Source organism: Poromitra crassiceps, assembly GCF_964638095.1.
Source record: "Poromitra crassiceps genome assembly, chromosome: 23".
Classification (NCBI taxonomy): Eukaryota; Metazoa; Chordata; class Actinopteri; order Beryciformes; family Melamphaidae; genus Poromitra; species Poromitra crassiceps.
This window is the reverse complement of record NC_139639.1, coordinates 10,011,900-10,026,302: the sequence shown is the minus strand read 5'-3', so window position 1 is coordinate 10,026,302 and position 14,403 is coordinate 10,011,900. Positions and strand designations below refer to the sequence as shown.

The window sequence follows — 14,403 nt, the reverse complement described above, 5'->3', positions numbered from 1 at the left end:
ACACACACACACACACACACACACACACACACACACACGTGCACATTGCCCCAAAAAAATCCAATGGACATAGATTTTTTTTTTATCCTAAAACTGGAGGAGCGACAGAAACGGGCTGATGGGATGATAATAATAATAATAATAATGATTGATTGCATTTATAGCACTTCACATTCACGGCAGTCAGTTTGCGCCAGAACCCTCAATCACACATCAGATCACCACACATCAGATCACCACACATCACCACACATCAGCTCACCACACATCAGCTCACCACACATCAGATCACCACACATCAGATCACCACACATCACCACACATCAGCTCACCACACATCAGATCACCACACATCAGATCACCACACATCAGATCACCACACATCAGATCACCACACATCAGATCACCACACATCACCACACATCAGATCACCACACATCAGATCACCACACATCAGACTCACCACACATCAGCTCACCACACATCAGATCACCACACATCATCTCACCACACATCAGATCACCACACATCAGATCACCACACATCACCACACATCAGATCACCACACATCATCTCACCACACATCAGATCACCACACATCAGACTCACCACACATCAGCTCACCACACATCAGATCACCACACATCAGCTCACCACACATCAGATCACCACACATCAGACTCACCACACATCAGATCACCACACATCAGCTCACCACACATCAGATCACCACACATCATCTCACCACACATCAGATCACCACACATCAGATCACCACACATCAGATCAGCACACATCAGCTCACCACACATCAGCTCACCACACATCAGATCACCACACATCAGATCACCACACATCAGATCAGCACACATCAGCATCATGGTGGAGAGTTGAGGACTGAATGAGAATTAAGTAACAGGGATGATTAGGTGGCCATGATGGAAGGAAGGCCTGTGTGGGAATTTAGCCAGGGCACCAGAGTTACACCCCCCAGGGCACCAGGGTCACACCCGGTCACACCCCCCAGGGCACCGGGGTCACACCCCCCAGGGCACCGGGGTTACACCCCCCAGGGCACCAGGGTTACACCCCCCAGGGCACCGGGGTCACACCCCCCAGGGCACCGGGGTTACACCCCCCAGGGCACCAGGGTTACACCCCCCAGGGCACCAGGGTCACACCCCCCAGGGCACCAGGGTCACACCCCCCAGGACACCAGGGTCACACCCCCCAGGACACCGGGGTCACACCCCCCAGGACACCAGGTTCACACCCCCCAGGGCACCGGGGTTACACCCCCTACTCTTGCGGAGAGTGCTGTTGGGATCATAATGACCACAGAGAGTCAGGACCTCAGTTTAACGTCTCACCCGAAAGACGACGCTCACTCACAGGACAGAGTCCCTGTCTCTGCCCTGTGGCAGATACTATTCATGAGACCAGAGGGAAGAGCGCCTCCTATTGGTCCTCCAACACCACTTCCAGCACCTGATGGTCTCCCATCCAAGGAGTATCCAGAGTCAGAGCTGCTTAGCTTCCCCAGCAAGCCAGCGATGTAAGGCAGGAGTCACGTCACAGTGCTGGGATGGGAGAGGTGGGAAGCCAGTGGAAATATTTTAGATTTCTTTCACTATTTGCATGCAGGTTGCACTGAAAGAACCGAGTCACCCTGAGCTCCAGACGGATTTGGACACCCAACAGCCTTTTGAATCTGAGAATATCGTCTTTTTGGTGTCTGGGTAGTTTAGTTAAGTAAAGCACTCGCCTAGCACCATGATACTATTCCCCGGACTTCCGGCTTGGTCAGACGTTCCTACAGAAACAATTTGCCGTGTCTGCGTGTGGTAACCTGGTGAGGTATGAGTCCAAAACATGTCTGCGTGTGGTAACCTGGTGAGGTATGAGTCCAAAACATGGAGCAAAAAACAACAAACAAAAATGGGGGGAATCGGAAAGAAAATGTCCATGCTTTTTATTTGTTGTTTTTGCTCCAACTGAAATGTTTTATGGTCACTCATGATTCAGTAGGTTGCTGGTTGGCTTCCAGCCTTAAAATTGTTATATACAGATTTTTCGAAAAGACTGTTGAGCTCTATAAGAGCCTGAAGACAAACCTTCAGACAGGTTGCTGTTCAAATCCTCAGGAGCTCACGGTGCTAAAGGTAACAAGTTAGCAGGTATAAAAGACAAAAAATAAATAAAATACATTGATATAGTATTCACATTATGTAGCCTAACACATCAAAATGTACTCTATGTATTTTTGAATATCGTTATCTCATATTGTTAGTCTGCCTTGGCTTTTTTGGGCTGTCCAAAGTGACCAAACTTCAGGCTCTTCTTCAGGTCCAGTTTAAACTGCAGAAACGAGCAGCGAGCGCAGCTCTACTGCCTCACTCATGTTTACAACAAGACCTGTGACTTTCTGAACCAAATGTACAGCATTTGAAGTTCTAGATTATCTACCTGGAATTTATATAAGATAAAAAGTGCCATTTTTTCCTGAGAAAACTATGAATGAAGAGTTTTGTTACAAAATTAAATATCCACGGTTATAAAAACATCAGCATGATAAGAACCTAAAATGACAGAAAGCATCTTTGTGGAAAATGTATTTGGCGTGTACAGTAGGCTACTTAGTATGGAGTAGTACTTAGTATGGAGTACTTTGACTGCCAAAGTACCATGTTGCCTCCTGCAGCTTAGCTGTAATAAATGAAAAGTCTCTACATGTTGGAATTATTCACACGTCAGGTTAATACCGTGATGGATAAGCAGCATTTTGCAGTAAAACTCTTCAGCTGTTAAAAAAGTGCCTTGTTCAACCTGCAGATCAGCAGCGCAATAATGATGCAGAATACAGGGAAGTCTTAGATGTATGCCGAAAACGCTGCTCAAATATTACGTTAAGCTAGTGATATGCAGACCGGGGTCAAGGATTATTTGGAAATAATAATAATAATTATTATTGATCGCTGATAGTTCTGTGATCGATCGCTGCAGCAGGAAAGAGAAATATATGTTTTCATCAGGAAAAGCTGTGCGGCAGGAGAAAAAATAATGTAAAAGAAAACCATGTACTGTAAAACGCTTTATAAGGTTTCTACTTTATAAAGTTTGAACATTCAATCATGTTTGGGCCTCAAACTACGCCAAGCCTATTATGTGGAGAGCTAAGGGATGAATTGTGCTTAGATATCACTGATGTGTGTGTGTGTGTGTGTGTGTGTGTGTGTGTGTGTGATATCACTGGGAGCACAACTCAACTCTTTCTTTGTATTCTGTAAATGTTCTCAAGTGTTTCTAGTGTTAGAAAAAAAACTGTTTGTGTTGAAGTTATGAACAGAGAACGATGTTTCTGTGTTTGTGGACCTGATGTGGTTTCTTCCTTTTAAAAAGCCGTGAGTTGATTGGATGTGTAAAGTTACACAGACAGTTACGAGTCATTGGATGTGTAACACAGACCGTTACAAGTCATTGGATGTGTAAAGTTACACAGACAGTTACAAGTCATTGAATGTGTAACACAGACCGTTACGAGTCATTGGATGTGTAACACAGACAGTTACAAGTCCGATTTGTTTTGACTGAATGGCCGAAGTGTCTGTGAGTCTCGCTGTATTTATTCAAAGTGCCAAATTTGTATTTGTCTGACAAGCTGAGATTCAGGAAGTTAAATCACAGATAGAGATCATCAACGAACCAAAACGAATCAACATGACTGTTTTTCATACTATTCTGCATGCATTTTTTATTGCTTTGCATTTGAACACATCAAAAGGTAAATCTAAGTGGAAAAACTTTTTTTTTAATATCCATGACTGTGTGACGTGTTTGTTGTGAAACGACAGAATGTACTGTAAGCTAAAGGACGAAGAAAGAAAATTCCTGTTATGGGAAAATTGACTTTGGTCACATTTAATATGGATTTAAATGGATTTATGATGCGTATACAGTAGACAGCATACTGACATAACTACTGTGATATATGAATGATACTTGTATTTAGGACCTGTTCTTTTGACTTGACTCATTTCCAGAGGTGGAGATGTGCTCCTTGTCTGCATGTGATGCCACTTATCTATCCATTTGATATCCCAGCTTATGGAAATGTTCTTGTCTTCTGCATCGTCTGTGTACTCACATAGTGAATTAGCTGTTTTACAAACTCACATAGTGAATCAGCTGTTTTACAACACTGTCAAATTAAACCTTAAGTCAGATGCATACTCCATTAGATTCAAGAAGAGTTGACTTTCAAAATGATAGATGTATAAATGATAGATCTATAAATGATAGATATATAAATGATAGATCTATGAATGATAGATCTATAAATGATAGATGTCTGTCATAGAAAAAGCTCTTAGTTCAGTGGGAAACAGGATTGTGACACAGCTGCATTTTATTATAAAATTACATCAACAATTGCGGCGCTTGTTGGACAATGATTTAAAAAAACAAAGAGCTGAAAGGCAGCCTGAAGGACAGACAGCAGGACTGCAGCCTGAAGGACAGACAGCAGGACTGCAGCCTGAAGGACAGACAGCAGGACTGTAGCCTGAAGGACAGACAGCAGGACTGCAGCCTGAAGGACAGACAGCAGGACTGCAGCCTGAAGGACAGACAGCAGGACTGTAGCCTGAAGGACAGACAGCAGGACTGCAGCCTGAAGGACAGACAGCAGGACTGCAGCCTGAAGGACAGACAGCAGGACTGTAGCCTGAAGGACAGACAGCAGGACTGCAGCCTGAAGGACAGACAGCAGGACTGCAGCCTGAAGGACAGACAGCAGGACTGTAGCCTGAAGGACAGACAGCAGAAAGTGTAAACATGACCATTGTTCTGTGTTCAGGAAAAGTTCCAGAAGTGACAGAAAAGTACCTATAAATAATAACTCTGCATCACTTCATCTACTGTTGACCTACAAGTAACAAGTGTTCCTACACATTTTACATTTCAAAATTCCAGCCTCGTCTGGATTTCACAGAGCATATTGGAGTAAGGCGTCACTTTGGGGACATGTCCCCATTGTAAATGACACCTCGTCGCCTTTTTCACTTCCCACCCAATTCACCCATTTTGTGTCTAAAAGGCAGGAAGCAACACAGGTGCAGGCAAAACATGAATCAGGGTTTCCAACTTCCAATAGATTTAGGTGATCCAGTGTCGGGGCCCTCGTTACAGTTTTCCTTGCACCTGTGTTACTTCCTGCGTTGGGTGAAAAAGGCTAATGGCATTGGAGGTTTTGTGCTGGAGTCTCAGTGAACACTTGAACTTTGAAGAACTTCCCAAATAGAGATGTAACGGTATGAAAATTTCACATCACGATGATGGTGACCAAAATTATCACGGTTATCATATTATCACGGTATTCGTACAAAATTGCTGAAAATGTTCAAAAAGTACTGAGACTCTCACTGAAATCATTTTCCAAAGTTTTATATTGAAAACTCGGACCCAAAAAGGATTGATACACTCACTGACATCATTTCTCCAAGGCTGCACGTTTGCATCTGGGAGACTGTTGCCAACTTTGGTTGATGAGGGACAGTATTTACCATGTTTTTCAAAGCACTGTAATCGTGGTACCACGGTTTTAATGATAATGAAAATTTGAAACGGTACGGTTATCATTACATCCCTATTCCCAAATGAAGACTGAAAAGCTCTGACAGAAATGACTTGTTCTTGTACAACTCAGTGGCTCAGAGTTTGACAGCTGCATGACTGTTTGGAGGTTGTGGGTTCGAGCCTCAATCAGTCAGACTTTTGAAAGTGGACACCAAGACTAAAGACTGAGAAGCTCTGAGAAGAATCTGTCTTAGGAAGTGTGACCCAGTAGCTCAGACCTCCACAGAGAGAGAAGCAGGGGGATTATGAGAGAGGAAAACCAGACAGCTGGACTTTTATCCACATTGAAATAATTGAGTGATGAGACGGGGAGCACAGGCGCACGACTCCCTTTTGAAAACACGAAACAGATCTAGACTACATTTCTCTGTTAGCATAAAGAGTGAGAGATCACAATCTATCGTGAGTGATGACATCAACACCGATGTCATCAATATGGAGCAGCGAATGATGACATTATCACCGATGACATCACAATGGGAGCACAAATGATCCATGACATCAGATGTGACGCCTCGCCGATGACATCAGGTCAAGTACAATTGGGGAGAAAATGAGGGGGAAATCAGGAAGAAGAAATTTAGACTTTTGCTTCTGAAGATCAAATCATTTCTAATTTTCAATTACTGACTTCAGAAAGCAGACCTTTTCCAAAATGAATACATTTTTATGTACGCTTATGATAGTTACAGAACTATTCTATTCCAAGCTGAGAATCATTATTCAAAACATGACCAGAGACACACCTGATCCTTCCCTCAGGTGATCAGTGTGAACAGGGGAAACACGCCACTTCTTCACAGACAATATTTACAAACCTCAACATTTCTTCACTACTTTGCAAACTGAATGTGGTGAATATTTCCATCGTCTCTCCGCTATTACACATCAGCATTTACATTTGAAATACATCAAACCCATATTCACACTGCCAGCAACAAGTCAACACAAGTGCATTGCACTGACTCGCAGTGTCCTTTAGAATCCATTTTAATCTTCTTTTACTTGCATACAAAACTATAAAAAAAAACTACATTACAGAATCCCTGGTATTCTACACTCCATCAAGAGCCCTCCGGTCTTCTTCTGCTGGTTTGTTAGAAGTACAAAACTCCACTCAGAAGATGATGCAGCCTTTTAAACTGTGGAACACCCAACGAATCAGAGAGGTGGGCTCTGTTAAGTCTTTTCAAACGACTGCTATAAACATATCTTTTCAGCTTCGCTTTTAAATAGCCTTCATGAACTGTTTGTGGTCAGGTAGGTGTCTCTGAGTGATAGGAGGGGGCGTGGTCAGATAAGGGGGCAGGGCCAGGGAAAATGGGCCGTAGCTAGGGACAGGAAGGTCATAGAGTCAGGGTTGGAGGGGTGGGTTGGAGGGGTGGGTAGGTGCATCAGGGTCAGGCTTCTGATCGGACTCAGAGTACACTTCTAGTTTGATGTATTTGTTGTGTTGACCACGCCCCCTGGCCGTTATCAGGTTTTAACTGACGAGCGGCCGGTAGCTCACACATGAAAACAACGTTATGAAGGCAGCGGAAGCAGCAAAGAATACCTCACTTGTATAAAAACAGATCTTGTTTATCTTGGTTAAAACTCTGTTGCTGCAGATCTACATAGATGCAAAAGAAGACCAGCTTGCTCCATTGACAGTACCATAAGGGCGTACTTTTTTCCCCCTGGGTGACATGGGTGCTAGGCGTTTCCTTCGTGGACGCTGACGTGGCGTCGCAGGTGGCTGGCGGAGATGAAGGTCTTGCCGCAGTGCGGACACCTGAACTGCTTGAGACCCGTGTGCACCGTCATGTGCACCTTGAGCGACCCCGACTGGGCGAAGCGCTTGCCGCAGTGCACGCAGCTGTAGCGCTTCTCGCCCGTGTGCACGCTCTGGTGGCGCTTCAGGTTGCTGGAGTCGGAGAAGCGCTTGTTGCACAGCGCGCAGCTGAAAGGCTTCTCGCCCGTGTGCACCCGCATGTGCGTCTTTAGGTTCTTAAGGCAGGCCAGAGTCTTCCCGCAGAAGGTGCACACGAACGACTTCCCCGCGTCGTCTCGGTTGTAGCCATTCGGGCCGTCCTGCGGGCTCCCCCAACCCTCCGTGATCATGAAAGCGTTCGGTTCTGTCCTGATGGAGATATGGGGCTCGTCCAGGGGCAGCGGCGCCCTCTGCCTGCTGTCGGGGAACACTGCAGGCTGCTCTGCTGGAGGTCGTGTCGCTTCACTGACCGCAAAACTGAAGCCGGCGCCCGTGTCAGAGGAAGCGGAAACACTCGGATTCAATGAATAAGAGCAGCCAGGATCGTCGCCATGTTGGAGCGGCGGCTCGTACATCAGACAGTCGAAGCCGATGGGCTCAGGCTGCCCTGCGCTGACTTCTGCTCTCTGGTTGGCGCTCAGGTTTGCAGATATCGAGGCGACGCTGGTGTCGACTTCTCCACCCGCCCAGGAGCAAGACCCAGAAGACACTTCCTGTTTGGTCGCCAGGGGAGGAGCTTCTGTCTCTGTTCGAGATTCCCCGGGTTGTCCATCAACAGCACGGGGAAAACCTTCTGGGGAAGAAAAAAACACACCAAAATATCACATTCCTTTCTGTTAGAGTCATTCCTAAGGACTTTATAATTTTTAGTTTTAATGGTAATCATTTGGCAGCACCTGGTGGAGGATTTTGGTGCTGCATGCAAAGAGCAGAGACATCACCTGACCCACAAAGCCAGAACCCCTTTAATGAAGGCAGGTGTGCTCAGGAAGGAGTGGAATTGTGGAAGACGCCATGGAGACACAGGATTCAAACGCACGCTCTGTGTTTTTGGTTAATTTTGTTAGGGTTCTTCCGTTTTTGATGGCCTGTTTAATTTGGGGAAAGTTTATTTGTTGGTTTGGGTTTGATTTAGTTTTACGATGCAAAGCCAACACCAAGCAGTTTGCCTCACTTATTCACTCAAACAACAATAGCCTACACTACATAACGCTACCAGCCAAACCACCACCTGCTCAACGACCCGTATCACCCTGAAAGAAGATCAACAACAGTGAGTAACCTAGCTAACCAAACACCAGTGCTGTGCGAGTTGAACGTATCAAGTCATGGCGTCTGTGGGCGGCTCTTTACATTAAGCCGCAATACTTTCTTTATTGTGATTTCTTTTAATCTGCTATTTTCCAAAAAGACTGTCCAAAAATTCAAAGGACAACTTCTTATTTGAAAAATTCTTAACTGAATTGATCACAAGTACATATTGTCCGCTCCCATACTGATCCATTTCATGCATTCATATAGATCATAATGCCATTCAAATGTTGAGCATAAACATGTAGGTGCAACAGTTATATCTCTGAAGCTGTACTCACTGTCCTCCTCAGTGTGCAGCCATGCCTCTTCCTCTTTCTCCACTTTGACCACTGGGCTTTTCAGCGTCACCGGCTCTGCTGCAGCCGGCTGCTGTGAACACAGAGACATGTTAACTCATTCTCTGCCAAGGACGTACCCGGACGTACTTTTAACAATGGCGTTCTGTGCCAAGGACGTACTCGGACGTACTTTCATGTTTTGGGTGTTTACATTACATCAGACACTTTCCCAGCCTGTGACATTGTTTCAAGTCAAACTGATAAAAGGAACCCGCTAGTTTAGTATTTATGGGTGGAGCCTGTGGTCGAAACAGAGTCCGACCCAGAGTTCTCGGATGGCGAGGAAGACGCCGGCGTTTTTGTTGTTGCTCCACGACGGAGCGCCAGGGCGACGAAGGCTCCCCTTCACAGTGTTCTGATCCGTCTGACACAGATGAATCGGAGGAGGAGAAATGGGTGCCACTTGGAGAGAGCGATGACGATGGTAAAAAGTAGCCTATTTTTTGTATCGCGTTTGAGATGAAATGATCACACACAGCCGTCTGTGTCACATAAACATTTCAAAGTTTACAGCACTAACGTAGCTATTGTGTGATCTTCTGTGCTAACGTTAGTTATGAGAGGTAACGTGACAGCAGGTAACGTTACAGCACTCGTTATTCCTGTGTGTGTGTGTGTGTGTGTGTGTGTGTGTGTGTGAGAAAGAGAGAGAGTGTGTGAGTGTGACCACATAAGGGTTCGTTCCATTTGTTTATGCTTTTATCAAGCTAAGCTAAAAATCCACATGGCAACTGTAAAAGTAAATTATTTATTTGATTTTGTGCACATATTTATCATACTTTGATATTTTGTGTTTTCAGAGTCTGAGTCGATGGAGGCGCAGTCCAGTCCTAGTCCCAGTCCTGTGTGTAGTCCTACACCACCTATTTCGGAAAGACCATGTCTCGAAATAGGTTCCAACTTATTCTGAGGTTCTTCCATTTTACTGACAATACTGTAGCAAGGAGGCTGTGGCCAAGCCTCATCTGTCAAGAAACCCCAGGGGCCAGACTCTCTCTCTCTCTCTCTCTCTCTGTAGCCGCTCACTGGGCGGGATGGACCGACACAGCTCCCTCAAATACATTCTCTTATTTTTTATTTTTTATTTATTTATTTGGGAAAACAAATACTGTATATGTCTGATGTGTCACTGAGGCAAAAAATAAAAGGCTCAAAAGAGAGTTCTGCTTGAAACGGTGTCCTTCACTAAAAACCTCTTTTTCTCCTATTTCTCTCCCAAGGAGGGCATTTTTAGTGAAAACAAGCTAACTTCCACTGCTTGTAACTAAACAAGGAAACATGGTAGAGTTTCAGTTTTTTACAAGGGGTAAGAAGAGAGTCTCTGCTTTATTGTGAGATATGTTGTGTAATTTTATTCCTAGCACAGAATATTCTGTGGGTCCTGGAAGATCAGGAAATATGCTCAAAATCCTGGCACTGGGAGCACACAGACCGAAATGACCCTGGCAGAGAATGAGTTAAGAGCCAGAGATGTGATCAAGACTGGAAGAGATACAGCACGGTTCAAAGTCATCTCTGACTACAAATCAATGGGATCTCTGATCTGCATTTCCCAAATATGCAGGACATTCTGACAAAACATGGAAAGTTACGCTATATATTTTTGAGGAAAAACAACAAAACACACTTTTTGACATCTGTGTATCACTAAAATATAAAGGATCCAGTCTGTAAAAGCCTCATCACTTAGTTTTGTATTACCTGCTATCCTTTAAAACCTCAAATCAAGTGTTTTCATTTTGTGCTGTCAATAATTTTGTGTAGGTGTTTTCCCCCCCATATACCTCTATTATTATTATTTAAGCATAATCCTTGCAGTTTGGTAGACTACTGCCAGTACTGACCTGTCTGTGTGCCGTGTCTTGTCCTGTACTGACCTGTCTGTGTGTCGTCTCTTGTCCTGTACTGACCTGTCTGTGTGTCATGTCTTGTCCTGTACTGACCTGTCTGTGTGCCGTGTCTTGTCCTGTACTGACCTGTCTGTGTGTCGTGTCTTGTCCTGTACTGACCTGTCTGTGTGCCGTCTCTTGTCCTGTACTGACCTGTCTGTGTGTCATGTCTTGTCCTGTACTGACCTGTCTGTGTGCCGTGTCTTGTCCTGTACTGACCTGTCTGTGTGCCGTGTCTTGTCCTGTACTGACCTGTCTGTGTGCCGTGTCTTGTCCTGTACTGACCTGTCTGTGTGCCGTGTCTTGTCCTGTACTGACCTGTCTGTGTGTCGTGTCTTGTCCTGTACTGACCTGTCTGTGTGCCGTGTCTTGTCCTGTACTGACCTGTCTGTGTGTCGTGTCTTGTCCTGTACTGACCTGTCTGTGTGCCGTGTCTTGTCCTGTACTGACCTGTCTGTGTGCCGTGTCTTGTCCTGTACTGACCTGTCTGTGTGCCGTGTCTTGTCCTGTACTGACCTGTCTGTGTGCCGTGTCTTGTCCTGTACTGACCTGTCTGTGTGCCGTGTCTTGTCCTGTACTGACCTGTCTGTGTGCCGTGTCTTGTCCTGTACTGACCTGTCTGTGTGTCGTGTCTTGTCCTGTACTGACCTGTCTGTGTGCCGTGTCTTGTCCTGTACTGACCTGTCTGTGTGCCGTGTCTTGTCCTGTACTGACCTGTCTGTGTGCCGTGTCTTGTCCTGTGTCTCCAGGCGGCCCGGGGTCTCTGCATGGCGGTGGGACATGGGCTGACACTCGGGGGCGGGGAAGCAACACGTCACCTGGGATGAGTGTGTGTGTGCGTGAGAGTATATTGGGACAACATGCTTAAGTCATGGATAATGTACCATTATTATAAAATAATCTCTGACAGGGCGAATAAAACAAACAAACAAAATGAGGATATACATTATCAGCCTGCTGTGTGTAGAAAATATTAAAATGCCCCATCTATCTGAAATGGACTTGTTAGTGATGTCAAGGTGGTGGCGGGTAAAGTAACCACTACAGGAACAGGAAGTGGTTCACACTCGATGCTTTAAAGGCATGACAGTAGTGACAGAGGAAGCTAAAGCTAAAGTCTATGACGTACGTCCAAAGTCCGGCCCGGGGGCCAATTGTGGCCCGGTGCAGACCGATTTGAAGTGGCCCTCGGCTCGTCTCTCAAAATAGACTATATGTGGCCCTCCACACAGTATTGGTTTAATCAAGCAAGTTCAATTTAGAAATGTTCTGTTCACCTAACAATGACAGCACTATCATACAGTTTATAGACAAGCACCAAGTAGGAACAACACAGGCAGAACTAATGTTTTCAGATGGCAAACAAAATCCTTTGAGTGCAATTGTGCATTTGTGTTGTTTTTTTAATAACCCATATGATGCGAGAAGCAGCTGGCCCCCATATTCACATGATCTAATCTGACCCCCATTCAAAACATTAGGACACCTGACATAAGATGTTAGGACACCTGACATAAGATGTTAGGACACCTGACATAAGTGCTTATTAACATTGTTGTAATTACTCGCAATTCCATAAGGAGTAGAGAACATTCCTGCACTCCAGCTTTAATTTAGTTACATTTCTAGGAAGCGACTTGTTGTTGTTGTTGTTGTTATTGTTGTTGTTGGCGGCTGTAGTGGTGAATAGTTGAACGCTAACATTAAGGTTCATAACGGTCAGTCAAATAAATGTTAACGGTTACCGGCAGGTGTCCTCCTCTTCTCGCTGCCCGGTGGTCGAGCGGGCTGCTGCTGCTGCTGCTGAGCTCGAGCGCGGCTGCTGGCGAGGAGGAAGGAGCTGCTGTTTCCCATGGTGGCGCGCTGCAGGGCGGCGACTCCCGCGGCGCGCTGCAGGGCGGTGACTCCCGTGGCGCGCTGCAGGGCGGAGACTCCCGTGGCGCGCTGCAGGGCGGTGACTCCCGTGGCGCGCTGCAGGGCGGAGACTCCCGTGGCGCGCTGCAGGGCAGTGGCGCGGGCGGCTTTGAGCTCCACGAGCCGCAGCTTTCTCCGCAGCACCTCGTTCTCCTTCCGGCTGCGTGAGATCTCCAGCTCCAGCACCGCGTAGCCGCTGTCCACGAGCTCGCAGATCTCCGCCATGGCTGTGTTGGCCAGCACCTCCATAATGGACGCCAGCTGCGAGTGGAAGGCGGTGGCCGGCGACATTTTCTCCCCCTCTCTGATCTGTTTAGTTTAAGAAGAACCTATTGTGGACTGCATTCAAACAGCGGGTCAGAGGTGGTCAGAGATGGGACACTATGTCGTGGGTTGTCCAGTGTCAACTCTCACAGCATCTGTGGAGAGGCAAAACAAACGGTTCCTTGAGATCTGTCAACGGGCCCAGTGCCACGGGGGAATTGGGGAGGGGGGGGGGGGGGGGTATTAGCTTGTCTGTCAATCATGCTAATATTCCCCCTTTGCACAGCAGCTTTGAGTAAGCAAAAGTTTGACCATACCTAAAATAAAGAATATTTATGTTACGGTGGCTCAGTGGTTAGTATTGTTGCCTCACTTTTTTGTGTGACGCTTACATGTTCTCGTTCTCCCCGTGTTTGCGTGGGTTTCCTCCCACAGTCTAAAGATATAGTGTGTTTGTGGAGTATAGCAATGTAAATCTAGTATGAATGTGTAGTAGGCTATGTATGTGATGTACTGTATATGTATACTGTGGTCATGATATATAAAGCCGTTTGACACATCCTGGTGTCATAAGGGGCTAGAGTCATGCGTCGCCGTGTTTCATGCACCTCTATATAACAATGGAACGTTTAATAGTTGACTAAATGCACGTCACAAAACGTTATAACGTTTTAGTCCCCGCTAACGTTAGCTGGCCTAACGGTAGCTAACGTTAGCGTGCTAGCTAGGAAATCAAGCATTTGCGGCCATAGAAGGGACATCACGCAAAGCAAATGTCACCTTTTAAACTTTTAAAAGTTGCCTATGAACGCACAAACATCGTCTAATGTTCCACATTAATATAGCTTACCGATTAATGTGTAGAAGCCTTCCTAGTCCTATGCTGTTTACGTGTTGAGTTACCTCCTTGGCTGCCTGGCTTTCTTCTTCTAGGGTTTAGGCAGCTAGCGTCTTGACGTCGCACTACTGCCACCTTCTGGAGGTAGTTAACTCAAAGCCTAGGATATGAGTCACTTTTTTTAATATATAGACAGTTTTAACTTGACAACAATAACAACCGTCACAACCCACCTGAATATCCGGTTTACTTCCTGTATACATAGCTGAGCGCAGGCTGATATTCGTCTCATATTAAATGTTAACGTTTAGGCCGTGTCTCCGACAGACACATTAAAACAAGGTAGCCTATTTCGGTCTTTATGTCTTGTAGTAGTTAGTAGTAGTAGTAGTTGTTGTTGTTGTTGTTGATGCTAGTTGCCATAACAACCACCCTGGAAAGACGTACACACGCTGGGTA

The 14,403-nt window shown here is 45.7% G+C and overlaps 2 protein-coding genes across 2 annotated transcripts in view; one reads left to right on the top strand and one right to left on the bottom strand.

Moving 5' to 3' along the window:
* Positions 1-4,831, top strand: part of tmem71 (transmembrane protein 71) — a gene marked incomplete at both ends in the record, with an annotated part of 16,022 nt that extends 11,191 nt beyond the window's left edge. Inside the window, one exon of the mRNA XM_083658944.1 lies at positions 4,467-4,831. Within this exon, the coding sequence (XP_083515070.1) occupies positions 4,467-4,831 (365 nt within the window). The remainder of the gene's footprint in view (positions 1-4,466) is intronic.
* Positions 1,688-14,032, bottom strand: LOC310796877 (uncharacterized protein). The gene is made up of 5 exons (XM_083659113.1): positions 13,957-14,032; positions 12,674-13,261; positions 11,643-11,746; positions 8,980-9,067; positions 1,688-8,180 (listed from the first exon to the last, which is right to left on the bottom strand). The coding sequence occupies exons 2-5, from the start codon at positions 13,131-13,133 to the stop codon at positions 7,330-7,332; spliced, it is 1,503 nt and encodes a 500-aa protein (XP_083515239.1). The 5' UTR covers positions 13,134-13,261; positions 13,957-14,032; the 3' UTR covers positions 1,688-7,329.
* Between the last annotated feature and the right edge of the window lie 371 nt (positions 14,033-14,403).